General features: G+C 60.5%; 2 protein-coding genes and 1 long non-coding RNA gene across 9 annotated transcripts; 2 read left to right on the forward strand and 1 right to left on the reverse strand.

The window, feature by feature from the left end:
* Position 1: 1 nt before the first annotated feature.
* On the forward strand, positions 2-17,564 carry BCL2L1 (BCL2 like 1). 6 transcript variants are annotated; one of them, XM_065032167.1, is made up of 3 exons: positions 2-201; positions 1,064-1,726; positions 15,789-17,564. In XM_065032167.1, the coding sequence occupies exons 2-3, from the start codon at positions 1,172-1,174 to the stop codon at positions 15,924-15,926; spliced, it is 693 nt and encodes a 230-aa protein (XP_064888239.1). In that variant the 5' UTR covers positions 2-201; positions 1,064-1,171; the 3' UTR covers positions 15,927-17,564. The 6 variants fall into 6 exon arrangements, with proteins under 6 accessions (XP_064888239.1, XP_064888242.1, XP_064888238.1 ...); XM_065032170.1 differs by having other exon boundaries at positions 14-201; positions 1,069-1,726; XM_065032166.1 differs by lacking the exon at positions 2-201 and adding an exon at positions 302-450.
* LOC135575574 (uncharacterized) lies at positions 1,733-15,432 on the forward strand. The gene is made up of 2 exons (XR_010466571.1): positions 1,733-6,163; positions 6,309-15,432. It is a non-coding gene; the product is annotated as an uncharacterized LOC135575574 (long non-coding RNA).
* On the reverse strand, positions 17,559-23,113 carry LOC102093602 (bactericidal permeability-increasing protein). Of its 2 annotated transcripts, XM_005499687.3 has the most exons (16): positions 22,954-23,113; positions 21,747-21,881; positions 21,471-21,585; positions 21,246-21,374; positions 21,001-21,156; positions 20,806-20,869; positions 20,624-20,684; positions 20,392-20,483; positions 20,105-20,305; positions 19,941-20,000; positions 19,305-19,472; positions 19,005-19,072; positions 18,704-18,746; positions 18,493-18,556; positions 18,340-18,416; positions 17,559-18,253 (listed from the first exon to the last, which is right to left on the reverse strand). In XM_005499687.3, the coding sequence occupies exons 1-16, from the start codon at positions 22,967-22,969 to the stop codon at positions 18,212-18,214; spliced, it is 1,491 nt and encodes a 496-aa protein (XP_005499744.3). In that variant the 5' UTR covers positions 22,970-23,113; the 3' UTR covers positions 17,559-18,211. The 2 variants fall into 2 exon arrangements, with proteins under 2 accessions (XP_005499744.3, XP_064888210.1); XM_065032138.1 differs by lacking the exon at positions 22,954-23,113 and having other exon boundaries at positions 21,471-21,628; positions 21,747-21,867.
* Between the last annotated feature and the right edge of the window lie 1,316 nt (positions 23,114-24,429).

The following is a 24,429-nucleotide window of genomic DNA, read 5'->3' on the forward strand; positions in this document are numbered from 1 at the left end:
CCTCCTGCCCCCTCCCACCCTACGGAACCCCCCCAGCGCGGCCCAGGAGCACAGCGGCCGTTTGGCGGGCGATGTGGAGGCAGCCCGGGGACTGCTGAGCGGGCCGAGGCCCGGCGGGGCTTCCCGCGACCCCGGCGTCCCTGCCAGCCGGGCCCGCGGGGCAGGGGCGGCAAGAAGCCGGACCCTACACCGGCCGCCGAGGTGAGGGGCGGAGTAGGGCAGGCCGTGAGCGACGTGCGGATCAACCAATGGGAGAAGCCGTTTTCCTGCCCCGCCCCGCGGGGCTCTCCCGGCGGGTGATTGGCTGGAGGTTGAGGGGCGGGCGCCGTGTGGGTCCTCGTGCGCGGGCCCCGTGCTCGCCGCCCCGCCCCGTGCGGGTACGGTGGCCGGGGGGCGGCCCCTGCACGGCCCGGCGTGCCCCCGGTAACCGCCGCCACCGGAACCGCTCCCGTAAGAACGCAGGGCCAGGCGACGGCAGCCCCGGGCAGGCCGTGCCCTGCGAGCCCGATCCTGGTGGCGAGCCGTTTCCAGACGGGGTGGGGGGGTTGCGCCGCTGTTACCGGCAAACCGGGCCCCGCACGGGGCTGCCGTAACCCTTGGGCAACACTGCCTGAGCGCTTCCGCCGGCCGCCGTTGGGCAACGCCGGCAACGGGGGGCGGGGGGGCCGGGCCCTTTAACGGGCGGGGCCGGGGCGGGCGGGGGCGGTGCCGCCTCCGGGACTGGCGGAGCGCGGCTGGGCCCGGCCCGCAGCCCCAGCAGAGCGAAAGCCGCCTCCGCCCCGGCCCGGCCCGGCCCGGCAGGCAGCGCCTGCACCCGGTGAGACCCGTGGCCAAGGGCTGCTCGGAGCGAGTTGGGGAGGTCCCTGCGGCCGGTTTCCCGGGAGGGGGGCGTCGCAGTGGGTTTTCTGTGCGGCTTCAATCTGGTGACCCTAAGTCTCTGCATAAAGCCGGGGGATGATCTCAGTCTAACGATAAGCTATCGGTGTTAATGGCACGGGCGCATGTAAGAGCTGTGGCGTTAACCATTTCTTTCTTCTCTCCTCTGGTGTTTGTCTATGCAAAGGTCAGATGTTACCATCGGTCGTGAAGAAGAGCGGAGTCAGGACCTGCTAAGCGCTGATCTGCTTGTGCTCTGGACCATGGACTCATTGAGGGTGTCTCAGGTGTGAAAATGTCCAGCAGTAACCGGGAGTTAGTGATTGACTTTGTTTCCTACAAGCTCTCACAGAAGGGATACAGCTGGAGTCAGCTGGAAGAGGAGGATGAGAACAGGACTGACTTTGCCGCGGAGGAGGTCGAGATGGACGGCGTCCTCAACGGGAGCCCCTCCTGGCACCCGCCCCCCAGCCACGTAGTGAACGGAGCTGCCGTGCACCGGAGCGGCCTCGAAGTCCATGAAATCATTCAAACAGCCGATGTGAGGCAGGCGCTGAGGGAGGCGGGGGATGAGTTTGAGCTGAGGTACCGGCGGGCGTTCAGCGACCTCACTTCCCAGCTCCATATCACCCCTGGCACAGCGTATCAGAGCTTTGAGCAGGTAGTGAATGAACTCTTCCGTGATGGAGTGAACTGGGGCCGCATCGTGGCTTTCTTCTCCTTCGGAGGAGCGTTGTGCGTGGAGAGCGTTGACAAGGAGATGCGGGTATTGGTGGGACGCATTGTGTCTTGGATGACCACGTACTTGACCGACCACCTAGACCCCTGGATCCAGGAGAATGGCGGATGGGTAAGAACTCTTGCGTGGTGGGGATGGCTGCCAGTGTCCTCCTTCACTCCAGGCTGGCAGTGTGGCTGGTCAAACCGGAGCACAGCTCCCCACAATGCTTGTGCTACTGCATGTCCTAGACCTTGCAGGGAGATAAAAAGGGTTGTGGTCTTTCCCTCTGTGCCCTTAACCCTCTGCCCCAAGAGGGTCAGTTCACCGCGGTGACACAGCTTATGCTCAGATGTGTCCTTCTCCATCCCTATTTTTTCTCCTTCTCCCTGGATGTTATGTAAAAGACCTGTTTTCCAAGAGCCTTTGGAAATCTAATGTCATCCGAACTTGTTCTTCAAGCGGGAGCAGCCCTTGCTCTCGGGCATTTACCAGCAGGGAGCGAAGCTTCCTCCTCTCCCAGCGCAGTGCTACGGTGGGCTGGCCTGCGGTCTGCCAGGCTAACAGCCACTTCTTCATTCTGGAGACAGGACTTTGCCTTTGGCCATGCGCACGGTGCAGTGAATCCCACTGCAGATGTGGGTGGGTGGGCTGCTGGGTCTGTGTAAATGGTGCAGCAGGAGCCGGCACTGAGCTGAGGAGCTGCTCAACCTGCAGCTGCCTCTTCCTTGGCAGGGAGTGACACTCCCGGCTGCCCCAGCGCAGAGCCCAGGACCCTGGCGGTGAGGTATTAACATGAATAAGCATTTCTGCAGGAAGCATTCCTGAGATGCCGGGTCCGGCTGCACGGTGCTGCCTGGGACTGCCAGAGGGAGGTACACGACCTACAGATGCCTGAGTTTTCTTTCTACTTCTACATTTTAGTGATTCCCTGCTGGTGTAACCTTTAGTGGTGCACAATGGGAAGAGTTCACGCTCTCAGGTATTAGCATCTAAACAGTGGGAAATTGGCCCTCCCAGCCCCCTCCATCTCCCTGTCCATCAGCAGCCCCTGCGTCTGGGGGGGCAGGAACCTCTAGGCCCCATGCTGTGCTCTGCACCCTCCTGGCAGAGCAAAGCTACGGGAGCCCCTGGGAGCTCCTCAGCTCTGGGTGCCTGGCCAGCGGTGCCAGGGACCCCAGAGAAGAGGGGGAGCCGGTACAGCCAGGGAGAGGGAGCAGGTTCACGCAGGGTGCAGGAATTCCAGGAATGCAGCCGCACTGGGGCTCTGCCTGGGTGGGGCTGCTCCGACAGAGGCTTCGGTTTCGATGAATAACCCGGGATGTGCTGCCCGCTGTGTCTGGCCCATTAGCTCTCTCATCCTGCAGATAACCCTGGTCAAAAGCCGAGTTCCTTCCCCCTCCCTCTGGCTTTGGCTTTTAAAGCCACAGATTAGTCTTGGAATTGAGTGATCAAATTGAGGTTTCCAAGCTAGTGTGGCTGTTGCTGTTAGTGACGGATTGGGCTGTATCCTGGAGACCTAGGCGATAATGCAATCTGATTTTTTGTAAATGAACTCTCTGGGGGATTTAGATTAAATCACTGGTGGAAAATCACTGGTCCCTGCTTGTGGGGAATGAAATACCTCCTCCCTCCATTCCCCACCCCCACCATCATGGTTAAGACTTCAATTTTTTTGTGTCTGTCAGTAAATTCATTGTTTGGAGCAAATATTTGTTCAACAGATTGCGGAAGGGTCAGGACTCCTCTCCCTCTGACCCGCCCACCAGCTCTTGCTTTGAAGATCACCGCTTGCCGCGCTTCCCACCCCGGCAGTGGCCTCGCTCTCCTCTCCTGACCTTGAACGGGGCTCTGACTTCACTGCTGGGGCTGAGGGGGAGCTGGGCAAGATGAAAAGGCCGGGGTGCAGGCAATCCCACCCCACCAGCCACCAGAAAAAGGGCTGGAGAGCGCGACTGCTGCCAGCCTGTTGCAAACCCCAACCTGATGCTTGTTTGACATCTCAGCCATGGCTTCCCTCCACGCGCAGGTTTCACGTGTCCCCTCTCAGGGACAGCCGTGCGCTCTGGGGAAGGGCCAGTGCAGCGGGAGCTCCCGAGTGCCTCACGCATGGGATGTGCGTGGGGATGCTCCGCTGTGCTCTGGCGTCTGCGGGGAGGGAGCTGCTGGCCTGCTGCCAACTCTCCCCGCACCGAGCTAGTGCCACCCTGCGCTTGCTGTGACCCAGCGGTCCCCCTCCTGCCGCCCTGTTTGCACAGCGAACCTGTTTGGTGCATCGGAGCTGTTAGAGCCTGTCCCATGCAAACAAAGCTCTCCCAAGAGGTGCAGCAGGCAGGTCCTGCTGAGAAGGATGCAAGTTCTGGCAGGTCTGCATGGCAGGGACCAGGTGGTTTGTGTTTTAGAGTGCTGCAGTGTTTCTCTTCCTGGAAAGCCCCTCTGAAAGAGGGAAGGAGCACAGCTCCATCACAAGTGTGGCACAGCCCGCTCGCGTAGGAAGCTGTTTCATTCCCCACCAGTGGAACAAAGGCAAGCGTAGGATGGCGGCGGGGTGCGCCTTTGCCTTCGGAGGGGCCTCTGAAGGCTGCTGTGTGCTGGGCTGTAGCAGTTTTCTTGAGAAACCATTTTTTGAGGCAAGGGGGAAATGGTAGATCTCGCTATGTAGTATTAACATGGGTGTATTTTATCATGTTTTCTGGCTCTATGTTGATTTGCCGCCTTCTCTGCAATCTGGCACTGCGAAAACAAACAAGAAGAACCCAAGGGGGGCATTTAATAACCAGCCCTGGGCTGAAGAGAGCTGCTGCCTTGCTGAGCCATCAGAGCCAAAGAGGAGGCTTCCCTGGGGCAGTGGCTTTGGTCAGGACCAGATTCCCACTAGCTGTGGAGTTCAAACAGTGATCCCGTGGGCTTCGGGAGTCATTGGGGGTGAGATCTGGTGAGTGGGAGCACAGGAGGGGGAGCGCAGGATGAGCAGGAGCGCCCGGCAGGCAGAGGTGCACTGACCGTGCGTAATCTGCTGGAGAAAGGAACGTGAGCAGCAGCTACTGCCTGCAAATCCGCATCCAGAGAGGGATTTGAAGGGGGGTTCTGGGGGGCAGATCTGTGGGCACAGGCCATTTGCGGTACATGTGGTGGGGATCACCTGAAGGGGCTCTGTCAGGCCAGGACTGAGCAGTGAGCATCTTTGTCACCGGTCTGTGACATCTGAATCCTGACATGCTGGGCCAGGCTGCAGGAGGACGGGCTGTGTGTGCTTGGTGTGCTGGACGGACGTGTCGAGTCGCTCTGTGGTGGACTGGAAGTTTGCGGTTCTGTTTGGGGAAAACCCTTAGAAGATGTCAATATAGCAAACTCATTTTCTATCTTTCTGATTTTTTTTTTTACTTCAATGATGGGAAGTGACTCAGCCTTTGTCATATGACAGATTGCAGCTGGGATTTCGTCCTATGCTCTCGCTCCAGCCTTCTCAGTGTTTTCAGGTTGAGAGCAACGCTTTGATTCTCAGCTCTTCAGAGATGCTTTGTGGCCTCGTGCCATTGCCCAGGGATCCTGCCTGATTCCCTGCAGCCAATGTGGGTTCACGTGTCGGTTTTTGGGGATGTCCCGGTGCTGCTGGTCCCCTTTGAGATCCACTCCCTGGCCAGTGTGCAGCAGGGGTGGCTCTGGGAGACAGCTGCAGCTTTGCTGTCCCTGAGCTGAATCCCAAGCAGTGCTCTGCAAAGTTTTGCTGGGCTATCACTTTCCAGTTTGTCCTCTAATTATTTTACAGTCTGGATCCCTTGCAGCTGAGATGATGCCCCCGTTGTCATCACCTGCTTGGGATGAAAAAAATACCCTTCCCCCGCCAGCTGAATCCCTCGTGTCCCTTTGCAGTGCGGGCTATTCCTCCGGCGGTCGCTGCCCGCAGGGTCCTGGCTCGGGCTGTCCTGCCCGGCACGGCCATGACCTCCATGCAGCCTGGGATGTGGGCTCAGTGTGCAGATCCCGGCAACTCCTGGCTCTCCCCGCAACCTGGGAGGCTGCTGTGCCGCGCTCTCCAGGAAATGCCATTGGAATGAGTTCCCCACCGCTTCCTACCGCCCGCAGCAGCATTCCTGCCGCTAGACCCAGGGCCCAGAGCCTTGCTCCTCAACCTTTCTCCTTCTCTGGGGCCCTGCCTGTTTTCCTCGTTGCCTCTGAGCGTGCAGTGCAGTTTGATGACGTTCCTCAGATCTGTGATTAGAGCAGGCGCCTGGAAGGCAAAGCCACTGCCCAGGGCTGGCTGCAGCCCAACACAGCAAAAGGGACAGCGTTCCCTCCCAGGGGGGCCGCTGGGAACTCGGGTTTGTAAAGCACTCGGAGGTCCTTTAATCCATAGAATGGAGTGTCATTTAAAAAAAGAACTGTGAAATAATTAACAAACTGTTTCTTGCTGCTCTGTGTTTACAGCTGCTCTTGGTCATGTCGGTCGTCCCGATCGCCCCGCTCCTGTCTGAAAGTGGAGCTGGGTGCCCTGAGTGCTGCCTGGACTCTGTCCCCATTTCAGCAGCAGCAGGCTCTTTTTTTCCCCTGTGGAAGCTGCAGTTTTCTGTACGTGTCCCAAGTGCTCCTGGGCCTGTGTGGAGCTCCTGTGTGGTTTGTGTACATGGGTCATCCCAGGAGTGGCCACACGGCTGTGGCCTACATGTGGTGCTTCCAGGTCTTTGCTTAAGCTTCTCTTTTGATTTTCCCCAAGCTGCTGAGGGCCCAGTCCTGCTCTGCCATTCCAAGGAGTGTTCTTCCAGCAGCAATTTCCCCACTAACTGTGGAGCTGGACTGTTCCCCGGAGGAGCTGGGGGAAGAGATGAGTATCAGTCGTACAAGTGTTGCAGACCACCTGAACTGAGAGGTGAGGGATTAATGGTGGCTCTTGCGTTGGAATCGGGAAGGGGCTGGGGCGGCTGCTCCTTCCCCTCCTGTGACCCCCAGAGCAGATGTGGACCCATATCCTGGCTGATGCGACACGAAGTTCTCGTCTGCGGGGTGGCTTTGCCTTCAGGAAAGCAGCAGCGTTCTCCTCCTCCACCCTCCCGAGAGGGATCTTACCCTTAAACACTATTGTTCTGAGCAACTAAAGATTAACACAGATAATGGAGGCATGAAAGGGAAGTGGTGGCTGTCGGTGCCAGGGCACTCCTTGGTTTGCTGCCCTGGCCTTGGACGGGGAAACTAGCCGTCCTCCCTGCTCCCCACCTGCTGGGACGTGTGGAGGGGTGTTCAGTGCAAGATCCCTCTGCAATCCACTCCTGAGCGTCCTTGAGATGCCAAGGGCTTCAGTGAGGGGACCTGCTTTCCTGGGGCGTGCGAGAGCTTTCCCCTGTGGAGGGGGAGACGGGGGCTTTGCTGGGGCCAGTGTGGGGCTGTGTGGTGGCCCTGGCTGAGGTGGGGGGGCAAGGGGCTTCCCCTTGGCCGCAGCAGCGCCTGGCAGAGTGCAGGTCGGGGCTGCGGGAGGCACAGCCGTTAGCAGATGGCTCCAGCTGGGCTCACCGGGGAGCAGGTGTGGGTTTCAGGACGCAGCCTTTGCAGAGAGATGTCAGTTTTGAATCCGGGAGGCTCGAGGGGCTGAGCCGTGGCTGCTACAACTTGCATGCTGGGGAGCTGTGACCTAGTTGTGCTGTAGAAATGCTCGGTTTATTTCTTATTTTTAGGTATTTTGCTTATTTTATCTTCATGTTTAATTTAGTTAGCAAAAGAGGAATGCAAGGGCTGAGCGGCGCTGGGAAGGACTGCCTGCAGGCGGGAGCGCAGCCGTGTCGCTCCAGCCGCCCGCGTCTTCTCTCGGACACGTGCTCACGTGTACCAGCCCAGTGCTGTCTCTCAGGATCTCTTTAATGGGAAACCCAGCGCATCAACGCTGCTGGTGCCTCCGGGGGAGCGCAGGAGGGAGGAGCGGGATTCGGAGCGTTAGCCAGAGAGGCTCCCGTGGCCATGGGGACTGTTGGAACCTGGTAGTCTAACTGGTGTCCCTCCCAGTAGAGCAGGGAGCTGGGCGAGCACGGCGTTTCAGCCACCTTGGGGTGGTTATTCTCTATGCCACTTGCGCCTGCGTGCAGCCAGTGTGCCCAAGGCTGGGTAGCAGGCTGTATCTGCGCAGAGGGAGGTTTCAGGGTATGTGCGATTCCCCTGGGGAGAGCTGCTTGAATTTATTGCATTATCCTCCTTCCTGCTCAAGCTTGTGTTTCAGCTGTGTCTGCAGACGGAGCTTCTGATTTAAGTAGATCCAATTAGTAGCTAGCTTCTGGCATCAGCATCCTGCTTGGGGAGACAAGCCGTGGAGACGAGGAGCCTCTGGTGGGAGAGGGGCCGGGCTCAACCGTTAGGACAGTCCTGGAGCTCCCCAGCTCGCAGCCCTGGTCCCGAGCTCGAGGGAAACTGAGGCAGGTGTCCTCTGCTCTGTGCTCCACCTGGCTGAGAACAAAGAGCAGGCAGGTTCTCCCTGTCTGTATCGCTGCCAGGCAGGTGCTCTTAAGACCAGAATCAAATATTCCGAAACGTGACATCTTGTCAGGGCTTTGAACAGGAGCTGCTCAGGCCGGGGCTACGCAAGGGGCAGAACTGGGAGGGCCGTGTCTGTTGCGGGTAGGACTGTGCACTCAAGGGGAACATGGAGCTTCCCAAAGGAGCATGGATGGGTTTTCTCAGGTTTTCTTCCTTGCTGGGCTCTTTGGGAAGCTCAGAGAGGAGGTCTGGGCTGGCACGGAGCTGGTTTGGTTTGGACACAGTTGACCCTAGTGGGACAGCTCTCTGCATCACTGCCCTGGTTCTCCAGGTGATGCTCGTGCCAATTGCACATCTCTCTGTTTTTTGCCGCCATCAGGGCTGAGGAAGGCTGGGGACCCTCTGAGCACAGTGCAGGAGCACAGCTGGTGGCAGTACGTGACATTATTTTGTGTGCAACCCATGGGGAGCTGGCTCGGGGTTTGGGCTGGGACATGGGAGCTGGGTGTGTATGTGGCCTTGGGTAGTGTCTGACTAATGTATAGAGAAAATGAGGTGTTGCTACCTGTAAATCAACTGTCATAGCAGCGTTGCAAGTGCTTCCATCCTGGCTCACCAGCGTATTAAACTTGCCAGAGAGCTAATATCTTTTATTAGAGCAACTGACCTCATTTAGAAGCTTCCAGTGCAGCAGCCAGTGATTATTTCATGCAACAACACGTATGGAGGAGCCCAGGGCAGAGCACAAAGTCTCCTTCTCATGCCACACAGCGCTCCCGCGTTTGCTGCATCAGCTGCCTGCTCTGCTTCCTGCCCTCCAGCCTGCGAGGGTTTTGCTGTGGGGGACTCAGTGGCCTGGATCATTTGAGATTTCATGTGGACTAACAGGAAGTGAAAACAGAATGAGCACATCTTCCTCCTCTTCCTGCACCTCCACCCTTTCCCCTTTTTCATTCAAGTGGTGTGTCAGAATTACAGCAGCCTCGTGAGGCGCCGGGGCTCGGCCGCCACTCCTCCAGGATGCTGGGGACAAGTGGCTGGATGTGGGAGAACCAGGTGGCCCTTCCCGGGGACCTGTTTCCCCTGGGGACCGTCTCTGTACGTGGCCTATGCTCTGATGATGCCGCCATTCCCTGCAGGGAGGGTTTGGGGTGAGGCTCATGGTTAGGTCCGGGGCCTGGGGGAGCCATTGGCACCACAGGACTCAGCCCCCTGCTGGGAGGGAACGTGTCTCCACAGCCAGGCACACATGAGCCCTGCACGTCTCCTCGGTGCAGGTTTCCCCACAGTTACACAAGGGCACGATTGCACAGGAGCTGTGACGTCTGGGAAGAGCAATGACAAGGTGAAAATTGAGCTTCGTGCCCCGGGTGTGGGGGACCCTGCCGAGCAAGGTCCGGCGCAGAGAGCTGGCACCAGAGAACCGTGAAATGAAAGCAGGAGCCGTCCCTGCCCCCCGCGCGCGCCCCTCGCACAAAGGCTGCTCTGCCTGCTGGGGCTCAGACACCATCTGTCCGGTGGGGAGAAGCATCAGAGAGACCGTCTTTTCTCGGACTATTCCACTTAATGCCCTTTGGAAAACAATCCCATTCCCAGCAGGTGCTAATCTCTTGAGTGGATCCGGCTCAGTCAGCATGTTCTTCACTGTGCCTTTGTACCGGAGCCTCATCCCTGCCAGTATGCCCCGCGCCTGCCGGGGCTTCAGCACCTTTGGGAGCCCTCGGCCTGCTCAGTGCTGGGAGAAACGCTGATGAAAGATGGATGCAAGTAGATTAGTCATTTGCTTTAATACACATGAATGTTTCAGCAGATTTCTGGAGCGCAGAGCACAATTCCCCGCTCTCCATCTCGTGCTGCCTCCCGGGGCAGGGACAGGGGTTACAGCTGTCATCGGAGCCCCTTTCATCTATTTGGGAAATGCTGAAATTGTACTGAATGGTGTGGGGTTATTGCAGGTTCCCTGGAGCTGGTGATGAAACCAGTTTGACAGGAGGCTGATGTGGCGAGGATTAGGGCTGGAATGTGCCGGTGAGGGGTTGTTTCTACTTAGAAAAGAGCTGGCTCTGGGCTGGAGCCCCACAGGTCTGGTGGGCCCCACCGTAGGCTGCAGCCCCGCTCCGTGTGTGGCTGCGGGGAGGAGAGTGAAGCGGGGATGTGCTTATTTATTTAACCCTTTTGCATTTATAGCTGAGGGTCGCGGGTTTCTCTGTGTGCAGAGCCCTGGAGCTCAGCCAGGGGCAGCACCCCAGTCCCTGAGCACCCCAGTGCCCAAGCACCCCAGTCCCTGAGCACCCCAGCACCTGCTCCCAGAGCCGCAGTGGCAGCCAGCGGGTGGCAATTCTGTGCCATTGTCATGGAGATCAGCAGCTGCTTCCCTGGAGGTCACCATTTGCATAACAGTCAGAGCTGGGTCTCTGGAGTCCTTGCACCTGCCAGGGCGCTGTCCCCAGAGCCCCTTCCCCTCCCATGTCCCTGGAGCCCCTTCCCCAGCCCGCCCAGAGTGCTGACGGGACCAGCGTGTTGAACTGGGGGTCTGGAGGAGCTCCAAGACCTGTGCTTAGGATGGCAGGTTTCCTTAGCTTGCCTCCGTGTCCAGGGTTCGTATTCACCTCTGGTTCCAGCACCAGTGCAGTGTGACGGGCACGCTCGGTGTCCCTGCTGCTCCCCCTTTGGTGCTGGACCTTGGACAGGGCTGGGGGCAGCGGGGGCCACGTGTGGCTGCAGCGTGGGGTGGAGCAGGATGGAGGGAGAACCTCCAGGATGTCTCTTCCACTTTCACAGCGCATAGGGACCCGCCGAGCTGTGTTTACAGGATCCCTTTGGGAATACTTATGTTTTCTTTTTTTTTTTTTAAAGATCTCAGCTGCCTTTTCTCCCCTGTGCTTCACCTCCAGGTTTGCATATGCCGGTCCCACGCGGTGAGCTGGCAGCCCGGAGGGGCTCGGGGAGCAGGTTGCTGTCGGTGCTTTGTTGTGGTCTGCACTGAGCTGCTGCTTTGCTTTTTCCACTCTTGTCTCGCTGCTCAGAACAAAACTGTTCCCAGCATCTCATTAACAAATGTCTGGTCGTCCAGCTGACTCCGCTCCTGGCCGGTGATTGGCGTTAGACCTGTTAGCAGTAACACAGCTGTAGTTACGGCGAAGGTAGAACAGAAACAGGCTTGTTTTCAAGTGAAACATTGCCTCGTGACGAGGATGCCTGGGTTGGGAGTCAGATGCTGTGGCTCATTCGTTGGCTTGTGTGCAACTCCGGGCAAGGCACTTAACCTCTCCGCACCCCTCTTGATCTGTCTGGGAACAATGCTGACTTATCCCACAGGAGGTTTTGGAGAACAAACTGATTTTTGATGAAACACATGAAGATTTTGGGTAGAAATGCTTTTGTACGTGCTGAGCTGGTTGCCGTGGGTGTCTCGGCCGGGAGTCGGGGCTGCAGCTCCTGCTGCACTCGAAATCTCCGTGTCAGAGTCGGACCAAGTGCCGCTGGTTCACCATGAATAGTCCCGGTAGAGCCCAGCTCTTTGCTGGTTCTCAGAGCTTCGTGTTGCTGTTTTGGTGACCTCCATACCCTTCGCCTGTGCAATGGGAGCCTTGAGCACCCAAACTGGCCTCCTCCCCGCCCTTCCCATCCCGCTCCACCCTGGCTCACAAGGGACCAGACAGGGATTCATCACCCATGTCTCGTGGGTTTCATCACGGCCCTCGTGGGTCGGTGTCACCGAATCCTCTTTCCCCCAGCACTGGGGCTTGTCTTGAAAGAGGAACTGGATCTGAATGGGACCTGGAGCTGCTGGGGCAGAGCTGGTGAATGGAACCAGCGGAGCCTCTGCTGCTAGTGAAACTGGGGGTCTTCCCTGTCCTGCTTCCAGGCCAGGAGGCAATCGCTGTCTCAGCCGGACCTCCTGCCTGGTTAATCTGCTCTCCCACCCAGGACAGAGCACTTGGGGTCAGCCCTGCTTCTCTTTCCTCTCTACTGCAGTGCTGTGTTTCCTCACTGGGCCATATTTTGGTGGTGGCTGTGCCTCTCCAGGATGGGGGTGTGATTTGGGGCATTGCAGGTGTGTCGAGAGCCTTTGGTGCTGCAGAACCTCCCTGCTCTGCAGGACCACGGGCACCGGTGGAGTCTGGATCTCCAGGCCCCCCATGTCCTGCCGTACACGTGCAGCTGGAGGGAAGTTCCCACAGCAAATACTGGTTTAGTCTCCAGCAAGAAAACGCTGTGTCCTTCCCCAGCGCTGCGGGGGGAGAGGCGAAGCCGGGGGATCGCCTTTTGTGTAGGCAAAACCTCTCACTGCTTCCTCCTCACCCGCCCCAGAGCATTCTCCCCTTGGACGTGGCTGTCCCTGGGCTGGTGAAGGGGATGTGACTGTGTTAAGCAAGGAACAGGGTGTCCTCTCCGGGCTGGAAGGGGCCCACGGGCATGCGGGGAGGGAGCTTGAGACATGGTTGAGACACTGACGTGCTGTTGCTACCATAGTCCTTGTGAGTGGCTCAGGAATTCCAAATATTTCCTCTCAGATAAAGGTGACTAGGGGAGGCCAGAAATATCTGGACGTGTCTGGACAAGCCTGAGATCTCAAACATCAGAGCAGAGAGGTCAGGATCGGTACTGGGAGCACCGGGCTTCAGGTGCTGAGCGGCAGCAGCTCAGGGTGGTGTGGGAACTGCACAAGCTGCCGTTCCCCAGCCCGCACCCCCCGGCAGAGAGGGACACACTCCTGCCTGTTTCCCACCGCCCCTGCTCTGCGATCACCATTCCTAGGGGACACATCTGGGATTGCAGTTGTGCAGGGGCTGAGCTGTGCCAGCTCCTGGGGACGGCTTCCCTGGGGAAGGACAAGGCGTCCTCCTCCGCGGCCCCTGCGGCCCCCGCTGCCACTGCGCTTCCCAGGGGAGGCCAAGGGGCTCGCGTCCCCTCCCTGCCCACGCGGGGCTCCTGTCGTGCCCCTCTCCGTCTGTAGCACCCGATAGCTTTTGGTTCAACATCTGCCATTTATCTCTTGTTCAGCAAACACTTCCTTTTCTTAGAAGTAAGGGCTTCAAAACACGCTTCTTGGAACTGCCTTTCCCCAAGCTCGGGGCACATACTGTGGAGAAGGTGGCGTGGAGGCGGCTGCCAGCGCTCCCCGGCTCCCTGCACTGGGGGGGCCCATCCTGGGGCTGGTCCTGCTGCCAGCCCCTTCCACCTCCGCAGCCTTCCTGGGGACAGTGGGGACATCCCCTCCCGTGGGTCAGGAGGAGCCTGCGTGGGGCTCGGTGGGGCAGACGTCACTGAATCCCAAAGCAAAGTGGCTTTTTCGGGGAGAATGTAGTACACGGGGTGCAGCCTCCTCCCTCCTGTGTGCTGCAGCTGCGAGGATCTCCCAGTACTGAGGAATGTTTAGGGCTGTTTTTGGTGAGCCCATGCCTTCTGTCCCATCCGTCCCCACCAGTCTGCTCGCGGGGCTGTCACTGCTGTGCTGCTCGTCACCACCTATCAGCACAGGGATTTCCTCTGCCATAATTGAAAATATCCCCTCCTTGGGTTTGGGCTCTTCTCCCATCCCTCTCCTGCAGCACATCCCTGGCTGTTTTTGTGCCCTTCGTGCTGCGGAGCAGTGGGGCTGGCAGCAGGCAGCAGCAATGGTCAGCTGCCCTCACCTTTGTCCCTGGATGGCACCTGCCTGTGACCCCCTGTCCTGCCCTGTCCCTGCAGGGCTGGGTTGCAATCCGGCACCTTGGCAGAGCCTGTGCCATCCCTGGTGGGACGGGAGCTGCCTTCTGCTGCTCTGTGTAGGTGGCCGGAGTCACAGGGACGGTTGTCACATCCCTGAGGAGGATTCAGAGTGAGGTGACAGCAGCCACATGCCCTGATGTGAATTGACAAAGTCCCTGTTGTCGCAGCGCCCTGTCCCCAAGTCTGCTGATACCTCCTCATGGTCAAGGGGATGTGAAAGCAGCGGTGGGGTTGGCGGTGCCGGGATGGTGTGGGGCGAAGGCACAGGAGCACTGGCAGGTGCTGGGATGCACAGCTCGCCTGGGCTGTTGTTCAGGTACCTGTGGCCAAGGAGAGGGATACGGCTCAGCTCTTGGGAGCAAAAGAGCTGAAAAACCACACATGAGCTGGCTGGTGTGTGTGTGGCACGGTGAGGAGCGGCCCTGTGACCGCGCCGGGGCTGTGCTGTGGGCCTGGGGACAGGCACCATGTGTCTGGGAGGGATGGAGAGGCACCTGCCCAAAGAGCCTCTCGATCCCAGATGGGATTTGGGCACCGTGGCTTTATCCCAGGCTGTGGGGAGGCAGCTGGCGGGCAGCACTGCCCAAGCCAGGCAGGGATGCCGCCCGTGCCCACGGAGGTCAGGGGGAGGCGTGACACAAGCTCAGCGTCAGCCGGGCTTATCTCTGCTTTCCCAGAGCAGCCGCGTTACTGGAACTGCGTTCACTTATCAGAGAACAGGGGACTTGCTGGGAAGATGGGCTGGAGGTGCAACAGCGCCGATCCCCCACTGTCACCAAGCTGCCTGCCATCCCCAAGCCTGGTGCTCGCAGCTCCCGCTCCCTCGGGCCCCGGGACTCCTGCTTGGCCCTGATAAACTGGGAGCAGCTGGTGTGGGCTGCCCGGGGACCCTCTATCCCCATGGTGCCTGGGCCCCCCAGCAGCTCTGTCCTCGCAGTGGCCCAAGGTGCCTGGGGGAGCAGGAGGGCTGGCATTGTGCCCAGGGGTTCTGCACAGATGCAGGGGGCAGATGCTCTCCCCAAAAGCCTGTTTCTGGGAGCAGTTCAGCTCTGGTGGTCTTTCTCTCTGTGCCCTCCCTCTGTCCAGGCCATCTGTCCCCAGCCCTGTCACCTGCCTGCCTCAAAGGCTGAGGGGCTGCAGCAGTTTGCTGCGCAGTGGAATGGGTGAAATCTGCTCCCGGCGATGAAGGGCTGGAGGTGGCCGGTGTGGACAGGCAGCTCTGGAGCAGCTGCATTCCTGGCCGAGCTCTCCCGACGCCTCGGGGAAGGCAGGAGCTTCGTGACTCGGTGTGGCCACTGTGGCTGCAGGGACTCGCAAATCCAGATGGTGCTGCTGCGTAACCCACGACAGCCGGGCCATGGGGTGTTGGTCTTGTTGGGGTGCAGCAGTGCAGACAAGGAGGATTTGTGAGGCTGACCTTACAAAATGTAAGGCACACCTTACAAAATGTGCTTGCAATGGAGCTTTGCAGTTTGATATTATACATAGTTCAGTTCTTAGCATCAGTGTTCATCTGAAGAGTCTGACTATTGGGTTTTGACAATTTGCTTCTAAGAGGAGTCAGGAAAACTAATCCTAAAGGAGGTATCCATTAAGTACCTGTTAAAGTTCTGACCCGTGGGCAGTGGGGGGTACACCCTCTGTGTTTCAGCTGTAACCTGGAGCACCAACAACCCTACATTCTCCTGCTGCAATGGTTTGTGTCGCACTTGGATGCTGATTTAGGGAGCCCGGAGCACGTGATGTGTCCCCTGCCCTGCCCACGTGGTTCTTCTTCTCACAAATCCTTTCTGGCATCCACTTCTCTCATGGCTGGTCCTGTGCTTCCCCATCACCCTCTGTGCATGATTCAGAGCAAGGAAGCACAAGGCGTCTGTCACCCACCCGGTCCCCAGCACCACGTTCCTGCTGGCAGCACCTTCCACCCCTTCCTTTGCTCCATGGTGGGGAAGGAGCCCCAGAAAGCGACACTGAGGGTCCCTGCGCTCCCCTTTCCCTGCTCACTGCTGCTCTCTTCCCGCAGGAGCGGTTTGTGGACCTCTACGGGAACAACGCTGCTGCCGAGGTGAGGAAGGGACAGGAGACCTTCAACAAGTGGCTCCTGACTGGGGCAACGGTGGCAGGCGTGCTTCTGCTGGGATCCCTGCTGAGCCGCAAGTGACCCACCACCGCGTCCCCCCGGCACCGGGACGGCTGCACCTTCACCGCCACATCCACTACACTCCGCTCCTGAGCACCGTCACCGGGAGCAGCCTCCCGGGCGAGTGCCCCGCTCCTCGGAGCTTTCTCTCTCGTGCCGCCAGCTCCTTTTAGCGTAACCCCTCTTAATTACCGTTCCGTTGTGTTTTAAAGGCGCTGCGACTGATGCAGCACTTCAGCCAATGGCTCCCAGCGCTGGGGAGGCCCAGGCAGCTGGGGGCAGGACTGGCTAGAAGGTGTCGCAGCCCTGCAGGGTCCTTTAGATCACTTTGAAGAGAATAAACAGACTTATTTTTGCATGTGTGAGTGCGTGCGTGTGTGTAGATGTGTCACTAATATAGGGTTCCCCAGCCAGAGCGAGGGACCAGGCTCCATGTCCCCATCTCGGGCATGCTTGGGGCCTGGGAGGAGGTGGGTGGCCGAGCGGGACCGAGCTTCCCGCAGCGTCCCTGCCCCTATCCCCACAGTGTTCCTCCCCTGTCCCCACACTGTCCCTTTCCCGTCCCTGCTCCCTCTGGGCAGAGCTCAGGGGTTTAGCCAGGAGGAAGAGGCAGAGACTGGGGACAATGAGCTCTGTCCGTGTCTCAGCTCTGGAGCCCCGTTCTCCTGGGACATCAGCTGCTGGGAGCTGGTCTCAGGTGTGAGGATGGTGTCAGGCCCAGGGCTGTCCCTGGTGTGAAGGGATCCTGATCCTCTTCCTCTTCCCTCTCCCTCTGAATGTAGGTTGCTGTGGGGCAGTGCACATCCCTCCTCACGCTTCCTCCAGACAGCAAAGGAGGCAGGTGAGGGGAGAAGCCCTTTCCCCGGCCCCCGCCCTGACACAAGGGGCTCTCCAGAGCACCCAGCGAGTGCAGGGATAGAGCTGGGGGAGTGACAAAGGAGGGACAAGGGGACAGTGCTCCTGCCATTTGCAGGAGTGGCAGCAGGGAAAGGCTAGATCTAGAATGGCTGGTCTGGCAGGGGGACAAGGCCAGGGAGGTGACAGCACCACCTGAGAGCCGTTCCCACCACTGGGGCCCCTCTTTGGGGACAGCAGGAGCCGCTGGCCTCTCCCGTGCCATCCCAGTTGCTGCTGGTCCCTGTAGCGCAGGCAGATCCTTGTCCCCATAGTGTGGCTGTGACAGGTGCATGCAGTGACAGAGGTGCCCGGTTCCCCTCCCCTCCCACCGCTCCACACTGATCCTGCCACCGCGGGAACACGGGACCACTGAGCTTTGAGCTGAAATTAGCTTCAAAAAATAACCTTTCATCCTTCAGAGACCATCACCAACAGCCCCAGCTGTCCATCCGGGCTTGTCTTATGTACATACCGCCCGCGCTCTTGCTGTACATATCTGAGTAGTTTTTAATTCATTTGTGAATACTCTTTAATGCTATTTTTGTTATCTTGTCTGTCTGTATTTATGTGTGGGGCCGTGCCAAGAGGGTCCTGTCTGGCCACGCTGAGCACGGGCTCGTGTTCCCCGTGGAGGATCCACTCCTGTCGCCTGCGGCGCCAGGAGCGGATCCTCCGCGGGGAACACGAGAATTAGAATTATCCCCTTGAATGCTTCGGTTTTGCAGGTGGAGGTGAGTCCACTAATAAAGTCTTGTCCTTGGAGTTGCTGGTGCTGCTGTGGTCTTTGCAAGCGCCGAAGTTTGGTGGGGGCGGGGGGAGGGATTTGGGCAGATTTTGGGTTGAGGGGATCATCTCTGCAGGGTCTGAGCCCCAGCTGGGTGGTGTATGGCCGCCTGCTGGGGATGGCCCAAACCTTGGGGAGTGGAGCCCGTGGGAGGCCACGGACACGAGCACCATCCCGTGGGCGCTGGTGGAAGCTGCCGAGGAGCTGCAGCCACAGCGGCCGCTGCTGGGGTAGAGGGCACCCGCATGGTGTCAGTGTTGAGGTGACACCTTCCCTCCCTGGTCCCCAAGAACCAGCAGCCCTGGGCCCAGCGCCCCTGAGCCCCGTCCACCTGCACCCAGTGGTGCTGCAGGACCTGGCACAGGGACAGGACCCCTCGCCCTGGCACAGCTGGAGCCACACGGAGCCAGGGACCGAGTGATGTGCCAGCATGGAGCTGGGGATGGGACCATCCCAGCTGCAGGGGCTCCCTGAGACACCACACCAGTCTGAGCCACACTCCCAGCTTTAATCCCGGCCAAGGAGCCCCCAGCGACTGGGGAGTGGGTGGCTCTGCTGGCCACAGGCCCCAGTGACAGGGACACGGCTAGCAGGGGACAGGCAGGTTCCCGTGCAGTGGCTGGTCTCAGGTCTGGTGCTGCAGGTCTGTGGCGATGAGCATGAAGCCCTGCGGGGAGTCAGGGTGAGAAGGGGGACATGGGGGCACAGGGGACAAGATGGGGAGTGGTGTGAGGGGACAGTGGTGACACCCACCTCCTGCAGCGAAAGCTGGGGGTTGAGCAGGCGGAGGCCATGGAGGTTGGGCAGGGGGACACCAGTCTGGAGCCGCTCTGTGGGGAGAGCAGGACATGAACGGGGTGACCCCTGGACAGCGGGGGGAAGGGACAGGATGGGGACAGCACTCACTGTTTGCCCAGGGCACTCCGAAAAGCCACAGCCCAAACTTGAGCAGCGTCTCCAGCCTCGTCACCTGTGGGACAGGCAGACCCTGAGCCGGGCAGGGGGCAGGCAGGGCTGAGCCCCCCCATGCCAGGGCTGCACCAGCAGCATCCCCAATACCCTCTCCCCCCAAAGCTCCTCCCGGCTGCCCCGTTGTGTCCCCAGCACGACCACTCACCTCCACAGGGCCCACACGCGATGTCACCTGCGTCACGCTGAGCCTGGAGGGCAAGAGCAGGGTGAGTGCCAGGCACAGGACAGGGACTGTCCCCACCTGGGGCAGGGACAGGCTGAGCCTCAGGGCAGGGCTGGGAGCCCCCAGAGTCCCGGTGCCAGAGCAGCAGGGATGAGAACTGGGGGTAGAACAGGGTCCGAACAAGGAACGTGACCCAGAGAGCAAAAGGCCAGAGCTGGAGAGTGGTGGGGGGTCCCCAGGGACCCCCGCTGGAGGCTGGAGCCAGCACCGGGCTGGGACTCACCCCGTCAGCTTCACGGTGCCCCTGAGCCTGTTCCCACTGATGCTTGGCTTCCCTGTCACGTTGGCATCCTGCAGCAAGAAGAGATGATAGAAAGACCAGGGCAGTGCCTGCAACCCAGCATCGCCCAGTATCATCCTGCATTGCCCCAGCACTGCCCAGTACCACCCTGTATTGCCCCAGCACCACCCAGTATCAACCCTGGGTCACGCCAGCATCATCCAGTATCTCCCAGCATGGTCCCAGTCGAGCCCTCTGTGGCCATGCCCTGGACCCAGTGCCATGGCAGACCCGGACACTCACGATGTTCAGCAGAAAAGCAGGGATTCGGGTGGCATTGGGCAGCACCACGAAGGCCTCAGCAGAGCCGAAGAGGGTCCCATGCAGCGCGTCAGGGCGGCAGGAGAGCAGAGGCTGCTGGCGGGCCCAGAGCTGCAGCTCCATGGGCTGATCCGGGTAGCGTTCCTGCAGCTGGGGACATGGGCTGGTCTGGCACAGAGCCACACGGGCACCACCAGCCCAGGCTCCCGGCTGGTCCCCATCACCCCCTGGGTCTCTGTGCCCTGTCACTGCCCAGCAATGGGTGTAAGAAAGGTGGGCAACGTGTCCTGTCCTGCACACAGTCTCCCTGCCCACATCCTGTCCTGCCCATGTCCCACCCCCACTGCAGCCCACGCTGCATCTCCTCCTGCCCACCCTGCCTGCATCCCACCCCATGTCCCATCTCCCCTGCATTCCAACCCTCCCGTGTCACATCCTGCCTGTGTCCCACCTCTCCTGCTTACCAACCCCTGTCCTGTCCCTCCTGCATCCCATTCCACCTGTCTCATTCCACGTGCTGTCCCACCTGCACCCTGTCCCTCCTGCATCCCATCCCATGTCCCATCCTACTCGCATCCTGTCCTATCCCATCCCATGTCCCATCCCACCTGTGCCCACCTGTGGGGAGAAGAGCCCCAGACTCTTGGTCCTCAGCTGAAGCGGGAACCGCCGGGGGAGCTGGAAGGCAGCAGAAGGGTCAGGCTGCTGGTGCCACAAGGCACAGCCGGGTGCACGGACAACCCAGTGGGATCCCAGAGGGGCAGTTCTGGACCCATCCCTACCATGTCACCCGAGATGTTCCTGCGCAGGGCCCCAGCCGTGAAGTACGTGAAGGCGGCTGAGTTGGCGACAAACTCGGTTACAGCCAGCAGCAGCATGGGCTCGTGCACCATGGGCAGTGCCACGGGCAGCGGCACAGGCAGCGCTGTGGGCAGCGGTGAGCAGGGGCTCTGCTGGCACTTGCCCACCCTGAAGAACTCCCCCTGCACAGACAGACAGATAGACACAAGGTTCAATCCAGCTCCCTCTGTGCCCCGTTCCCAGCCCAGGCAACCTGGGCTGACGTTACCTTGATGGCGACATCCCCGTGCTCTGCCGCAATGAGCGGCTGCCCCAGCAGGGAGTAGTCAATGGCAGCAAAAGGGTCGAGTTGGGAGGACACTGCAGGGACAAGGAGGAGCTGTGGGGAGCCAGACCAGCCAACCCTTCTGCAGCCCCCAGTCCCACAGACCTCACTGGGCACTGCCCCCCACCCAGCATCCCCTGGGCCCCCTGCCCAGCCCTGGGGTCCTGTCACCCACCTCTCATGCCCTTCAGTGCAGCCTCCAGCTGGCCGACCCCCCTGTGGAGCTCAGGGCAGAGCTGGAAGCAGATCAGGCCATGAGTGACCCCACGAACACAGGTCCCCAGGCCACCCACTGGGCCTGCTGAGGGTTGGGGACAGGGACATGGACACAGCACAGCGCAGGGGCCGAGCACCCACCTGCTTGTTCAGCTCCTGCCGCAGGACTCTCTGCAGCAGCGGTGCCAGCAGGTTGTAGAACCAGCTGCGGAACAGAGTGAGGATGTCAGGTCACCCTGGGGTGCCCCAGCCTCCTCCAGCCCAACCCTGCAGCCAGGGGCACTGGGGGACCCTCATTTGCCAGGGACAGGAGGGGAGTGGGGATCCCGGTGTCACCTGTGTCCCTGGTGGAACTCCACGTGCAGGTTGGTGCCATGAGCATCACAGCCAGCACTCCACACCATGGGGCGGCCGCTGCCATCTACACCCACTCCCAGCACCAACTCCACGGCCAGGTCACGCGTGCGGAGCTCAGCAGGGCCCTTGTCCTGGCTGGGGACAGCGCGGGTAAGCACGGGGATGGTGGTGACCCCAAGCCACCCTGAGCCACCCAGGTGCCCATCCCTGTCCCCGGGACTCACATGGCACCCAGCTGGGCTTCCCAGTCAGCGCTGAGCTGGACACGGGCGTGCTGCACCCTCAGCCTCACCCCCACGTCCTCCACAAAATCCACAGCGGAGTCGTTCATCTGCAGCTCATGGACATGGATCCTGTGTGACATGGAGAGCCTGGGCTCGCGGCTGTGCCCGTGGCATGGCCAGAACAGGGACGGGGACAGGGACAGGGACTCTGTGGGCGGCTCTTACCGCGGCACTGTGTAGGTGAGTGTCCCCAGGAGCAGGCTGTGGTAGGAGCCCGTCAGGTTCAGCTCATGCTCCTTCTGCAGCCGCGACTGGAGCAGCTCCAGCCCCAACTGCCGGCCTGGGGCAGAGCAGGCGTTCAGGGGAGGGCGCCTGGGAAGGGGCTGGGGCGCCGGCAGGGTGAGCAGCCAGGTCCAGGACACCCCTCCAGCCCCATCTGGGCATCGTCCCACTCTACCCCTGCCCAGGTCCCTCACAGGTGCTCAGGAGCATGAGACTCACCGAATTCCAGTGCCCTCGGGGTCAGCCGGGCTGTGATGCCGGGGTTGGTGGCGGTGGCAAGTGCACTCAGCAGGAGCAGGAGGCAGAGCCGCGTCGGCGCCATTGCACCTTGGCGGTGGTGCCAGGACCTGGAGGCTGGAGCAGAGGACATGGCTGTGGGATGCGGCTGCTGAAGAGACCCTGTTCCCATGCACCAGACCCACCAGGACTTATATCGGGGACAGGGAGGCCGGGTGACATCATCCTCGTGCGTACACACGGGGGACACCGCGGCGCTCTGGCTGCCAAAAGCCCGGCCTTGCCCAACACATGACTCAAAGGGGAAGCCAGTTCCCCTGTTGTTCCCCACTCGAGCCCATCGTGGGAGCAGAGGAAGGAGGGTCCCACACAGCACTGTGGTCAGCCCCTTGCCTTGGGGGGGCTGTGGGAGCCAGTGGCACTGATCAGGGCTCCCCGTAGAGGCACATAGTCAACGTGTGGGGACATGCAGGGACCTCACAGGGACAGCGTCCCCGAGAACCTCCTGCAGTGCCCAGTCTGGGGGCACCAGGGCTAGGGAGGGACACAGTGGGTCAGTCCTCAGGTGACACCCTGGGCAGGGGTACGGAGCCTGACCCGCTTGCACTGGGGAGTGAACGCTGTTCCTGCTTTGGGAAGGGCTCTGGGGACCCTGTGTGGGGGCACCCAAACCTCAGTGGGGGGTCAGGTTGGCTGGAGCGCAGTGGCAGCTCTTGGGGTCATGGGGTGATGGGAAGATCAGAACGAGAGCAGAACTGTGCAATCCCCTCTGAAAAGCCCTGGCCACAGGGAAGAAGCTGCCTGCGCTGCCAAATCCGCCTCCAGTAGGACCATCCCCAGGCAGGGTGAGCCCCTCCAGCTGGACAGTGCCATGGGCTGCACCAGCCACATACCCAGCTGCCCACCCGGATCCAGCCCAGGGGGTCCCTCTGTGGGGGACAGGTCCCCACCCAAGCACCACTGAGGGACATTAGGCCAACGGACGACCCCACTGGAGGGACCGCAGCCCCACATAGCACACCTTATGGACCCCTCAAGAGCGGCCACCCACTTGCCTGGGACCCCCAGTGCCACCAGACACAGTGATGGCCACAGCCCCCAGCAGTGTCCCATAGCCAGCACCGCCCCAGCCCCACACGCACCACAGCCGCTCCATCCCCAGGTGCCCCCACCCTGCACCAACACTCACCGTGGCAGGCTGCCATTGTGCCCCTTGCTGCAGGGATTCTGGATCCTGTTGTAAGCCACTCTGTGGGTCCCAGCCCTGCCAGGTCCCCAGGGTCATGTGTGGCAGCAAACAGCAGAACCGGCTCTGACGCCAATGTCCATCCCGGGGCTGCTGGGCTGGTCAGACCAGAACGTCACCAGGATCCCCAGTCCCTAATCCCTTCCGGGATGAATCAGGGCCCATCAAAACAGCTAGGGATCAGTTGGGGTGCAGGTGCCCACAGGGCTGGGCCGTCCCTGGGGCTCCCAGCACATCCTGGTGCAGCTGCATGCGGCATCCCAGCACGTGGCTCAGCCCTGCCAGCCCCGCTCCTTGCCTGGGCTGGCTCCATGCAGCCCCTTCCCCTGTTCTGTGGTTGCCTGGGCAGTGCCTGGGACACAGCAACCCTGTGGCAGTGCCACACCGTGTCCCCATACCCTGAGCGGGAGGACAGCCGGGCTACATCACATGGAGCTTGGGCAGGGTCTCAGGGCAGAGATGTGGGTCACACATTGCCACACACAGAGCCCCTCTTCCCATGGCTGGCAATGAACGGGAAAGAATGGCACCAGGGAGCATGGTGGGGATGCAGCCGCTGCACTGGGGAGCGGGAAAGAGCCCCAGCACCCCCAACCCGAGCAGAGCTCCAGGCCCTGGTTCTCCTGTCCCAGGACCCCCTGGGCTGCTCCGGAAGGGTGGCTCAGGCCGTGCAGTGCGAGAGGACACCAGGAGAGGGACCCACTGCCCAGCAGCACCGCACTCTGGGACCGGGAGGGAGCCACGGAGGTGGAAGGGACACAAGGAGTGATGGAGGGTATGACAGTGGGGACGATAGAAGGGACCTGGATGAGAAGGGCGACACCACGACTGATTGACAAGTTCACCCACAGGGATGTGGAGCCCACAGCCCCTCTCTGTGTCCCCTGCTGCTGTGTCACAGGCAGGACCAGGCTGGCTGGGCCAGGCAGTGTCCTGGTTCCCCAAGTCATCTGCCCCTGCCCACCCCTCTGCCCAGGTATCTGCCAAGCTGGGGAACCACGAGCAGCACATGAAGACACAGACTCACACATAGATAGCTGTGTAGACACATAGACATGGAGCTGTGACCCCACAAACACCCATGGAGAAGCACAAACCTGCAGCCAGGGCTGATCAACTCTCTCCAGCCCCAGAGACACCCAGATGCAGGAGCAAGGGGGGGAGGAAGGCAGCCCCCAACTGGCCTCCTCCCCTGGGGGTGGCTGGGCCAGCAGGACCCACCCCCCAGACACCCCAGCCTGACCCATCATGGCCATAGGAACATCTGTACACATCTGCTGTGGGAGGCAGCGTGTCCACTAGGACATTCATGAGTCACACTGCAGCTCAGGTCAGTGCTGCTGCCCAGGGCACCCCCAGCTCATGGGGTTGCACAACCCCTAATGCAATTTCCTTGTCCCCAAGAGCTTGTCCAGCCCT

The sequence above is a fragment of the Columba livia genome, chromosome 16 (genome assembly GCF_036013475.1).
Source record: "Columba livia isolate bColLiv1 breed racing homer chromosome 16, bColLiv1.pat.W.v2, whole genome shotgun sequence".
Classification (NCBI taxonomy): Eukaryota; Metazoa; Chordata; class Aves; order Columbiformes; family Columbidae; genus Columba; species Columba livia.

Excerpts from the sequence above, each read along its gene's own strand:
- BCL2L1 (XM_065032167.1), top strand. The coding sequence starts at position 1,172 with ATGTCCAGCAGTAACCGGGAGTTAGTGATTGACTTTGTTTCCTACAAG. Across the intron at positions 1,727-15,788 it reads TCCAGGAGAATGGCGGATGG|GAGCGGTTTGTGGACCTCTA; the intron begins GTAAGAACTCTT and ends CTCTTCCCGCAG.
- LOC102093602 (XM_005499687.3), bottom strand. Across the intron at positions 20,001-20,104 it reads GGAACATCTCGGGTGACATG|CTCCCCCGGCGGTTCCCGCT; the intron begins GTAGGGATGGGT and ends GCTGCCTTCCAG. Across the intron at positions 19,073-19,304 it reads CTGCTTTTCTGCTGAACATC|GATGCCAACGTGACAGGGAA; the intron begins GTGAGTGTCCGG and ends TTCTTGCTGCAG.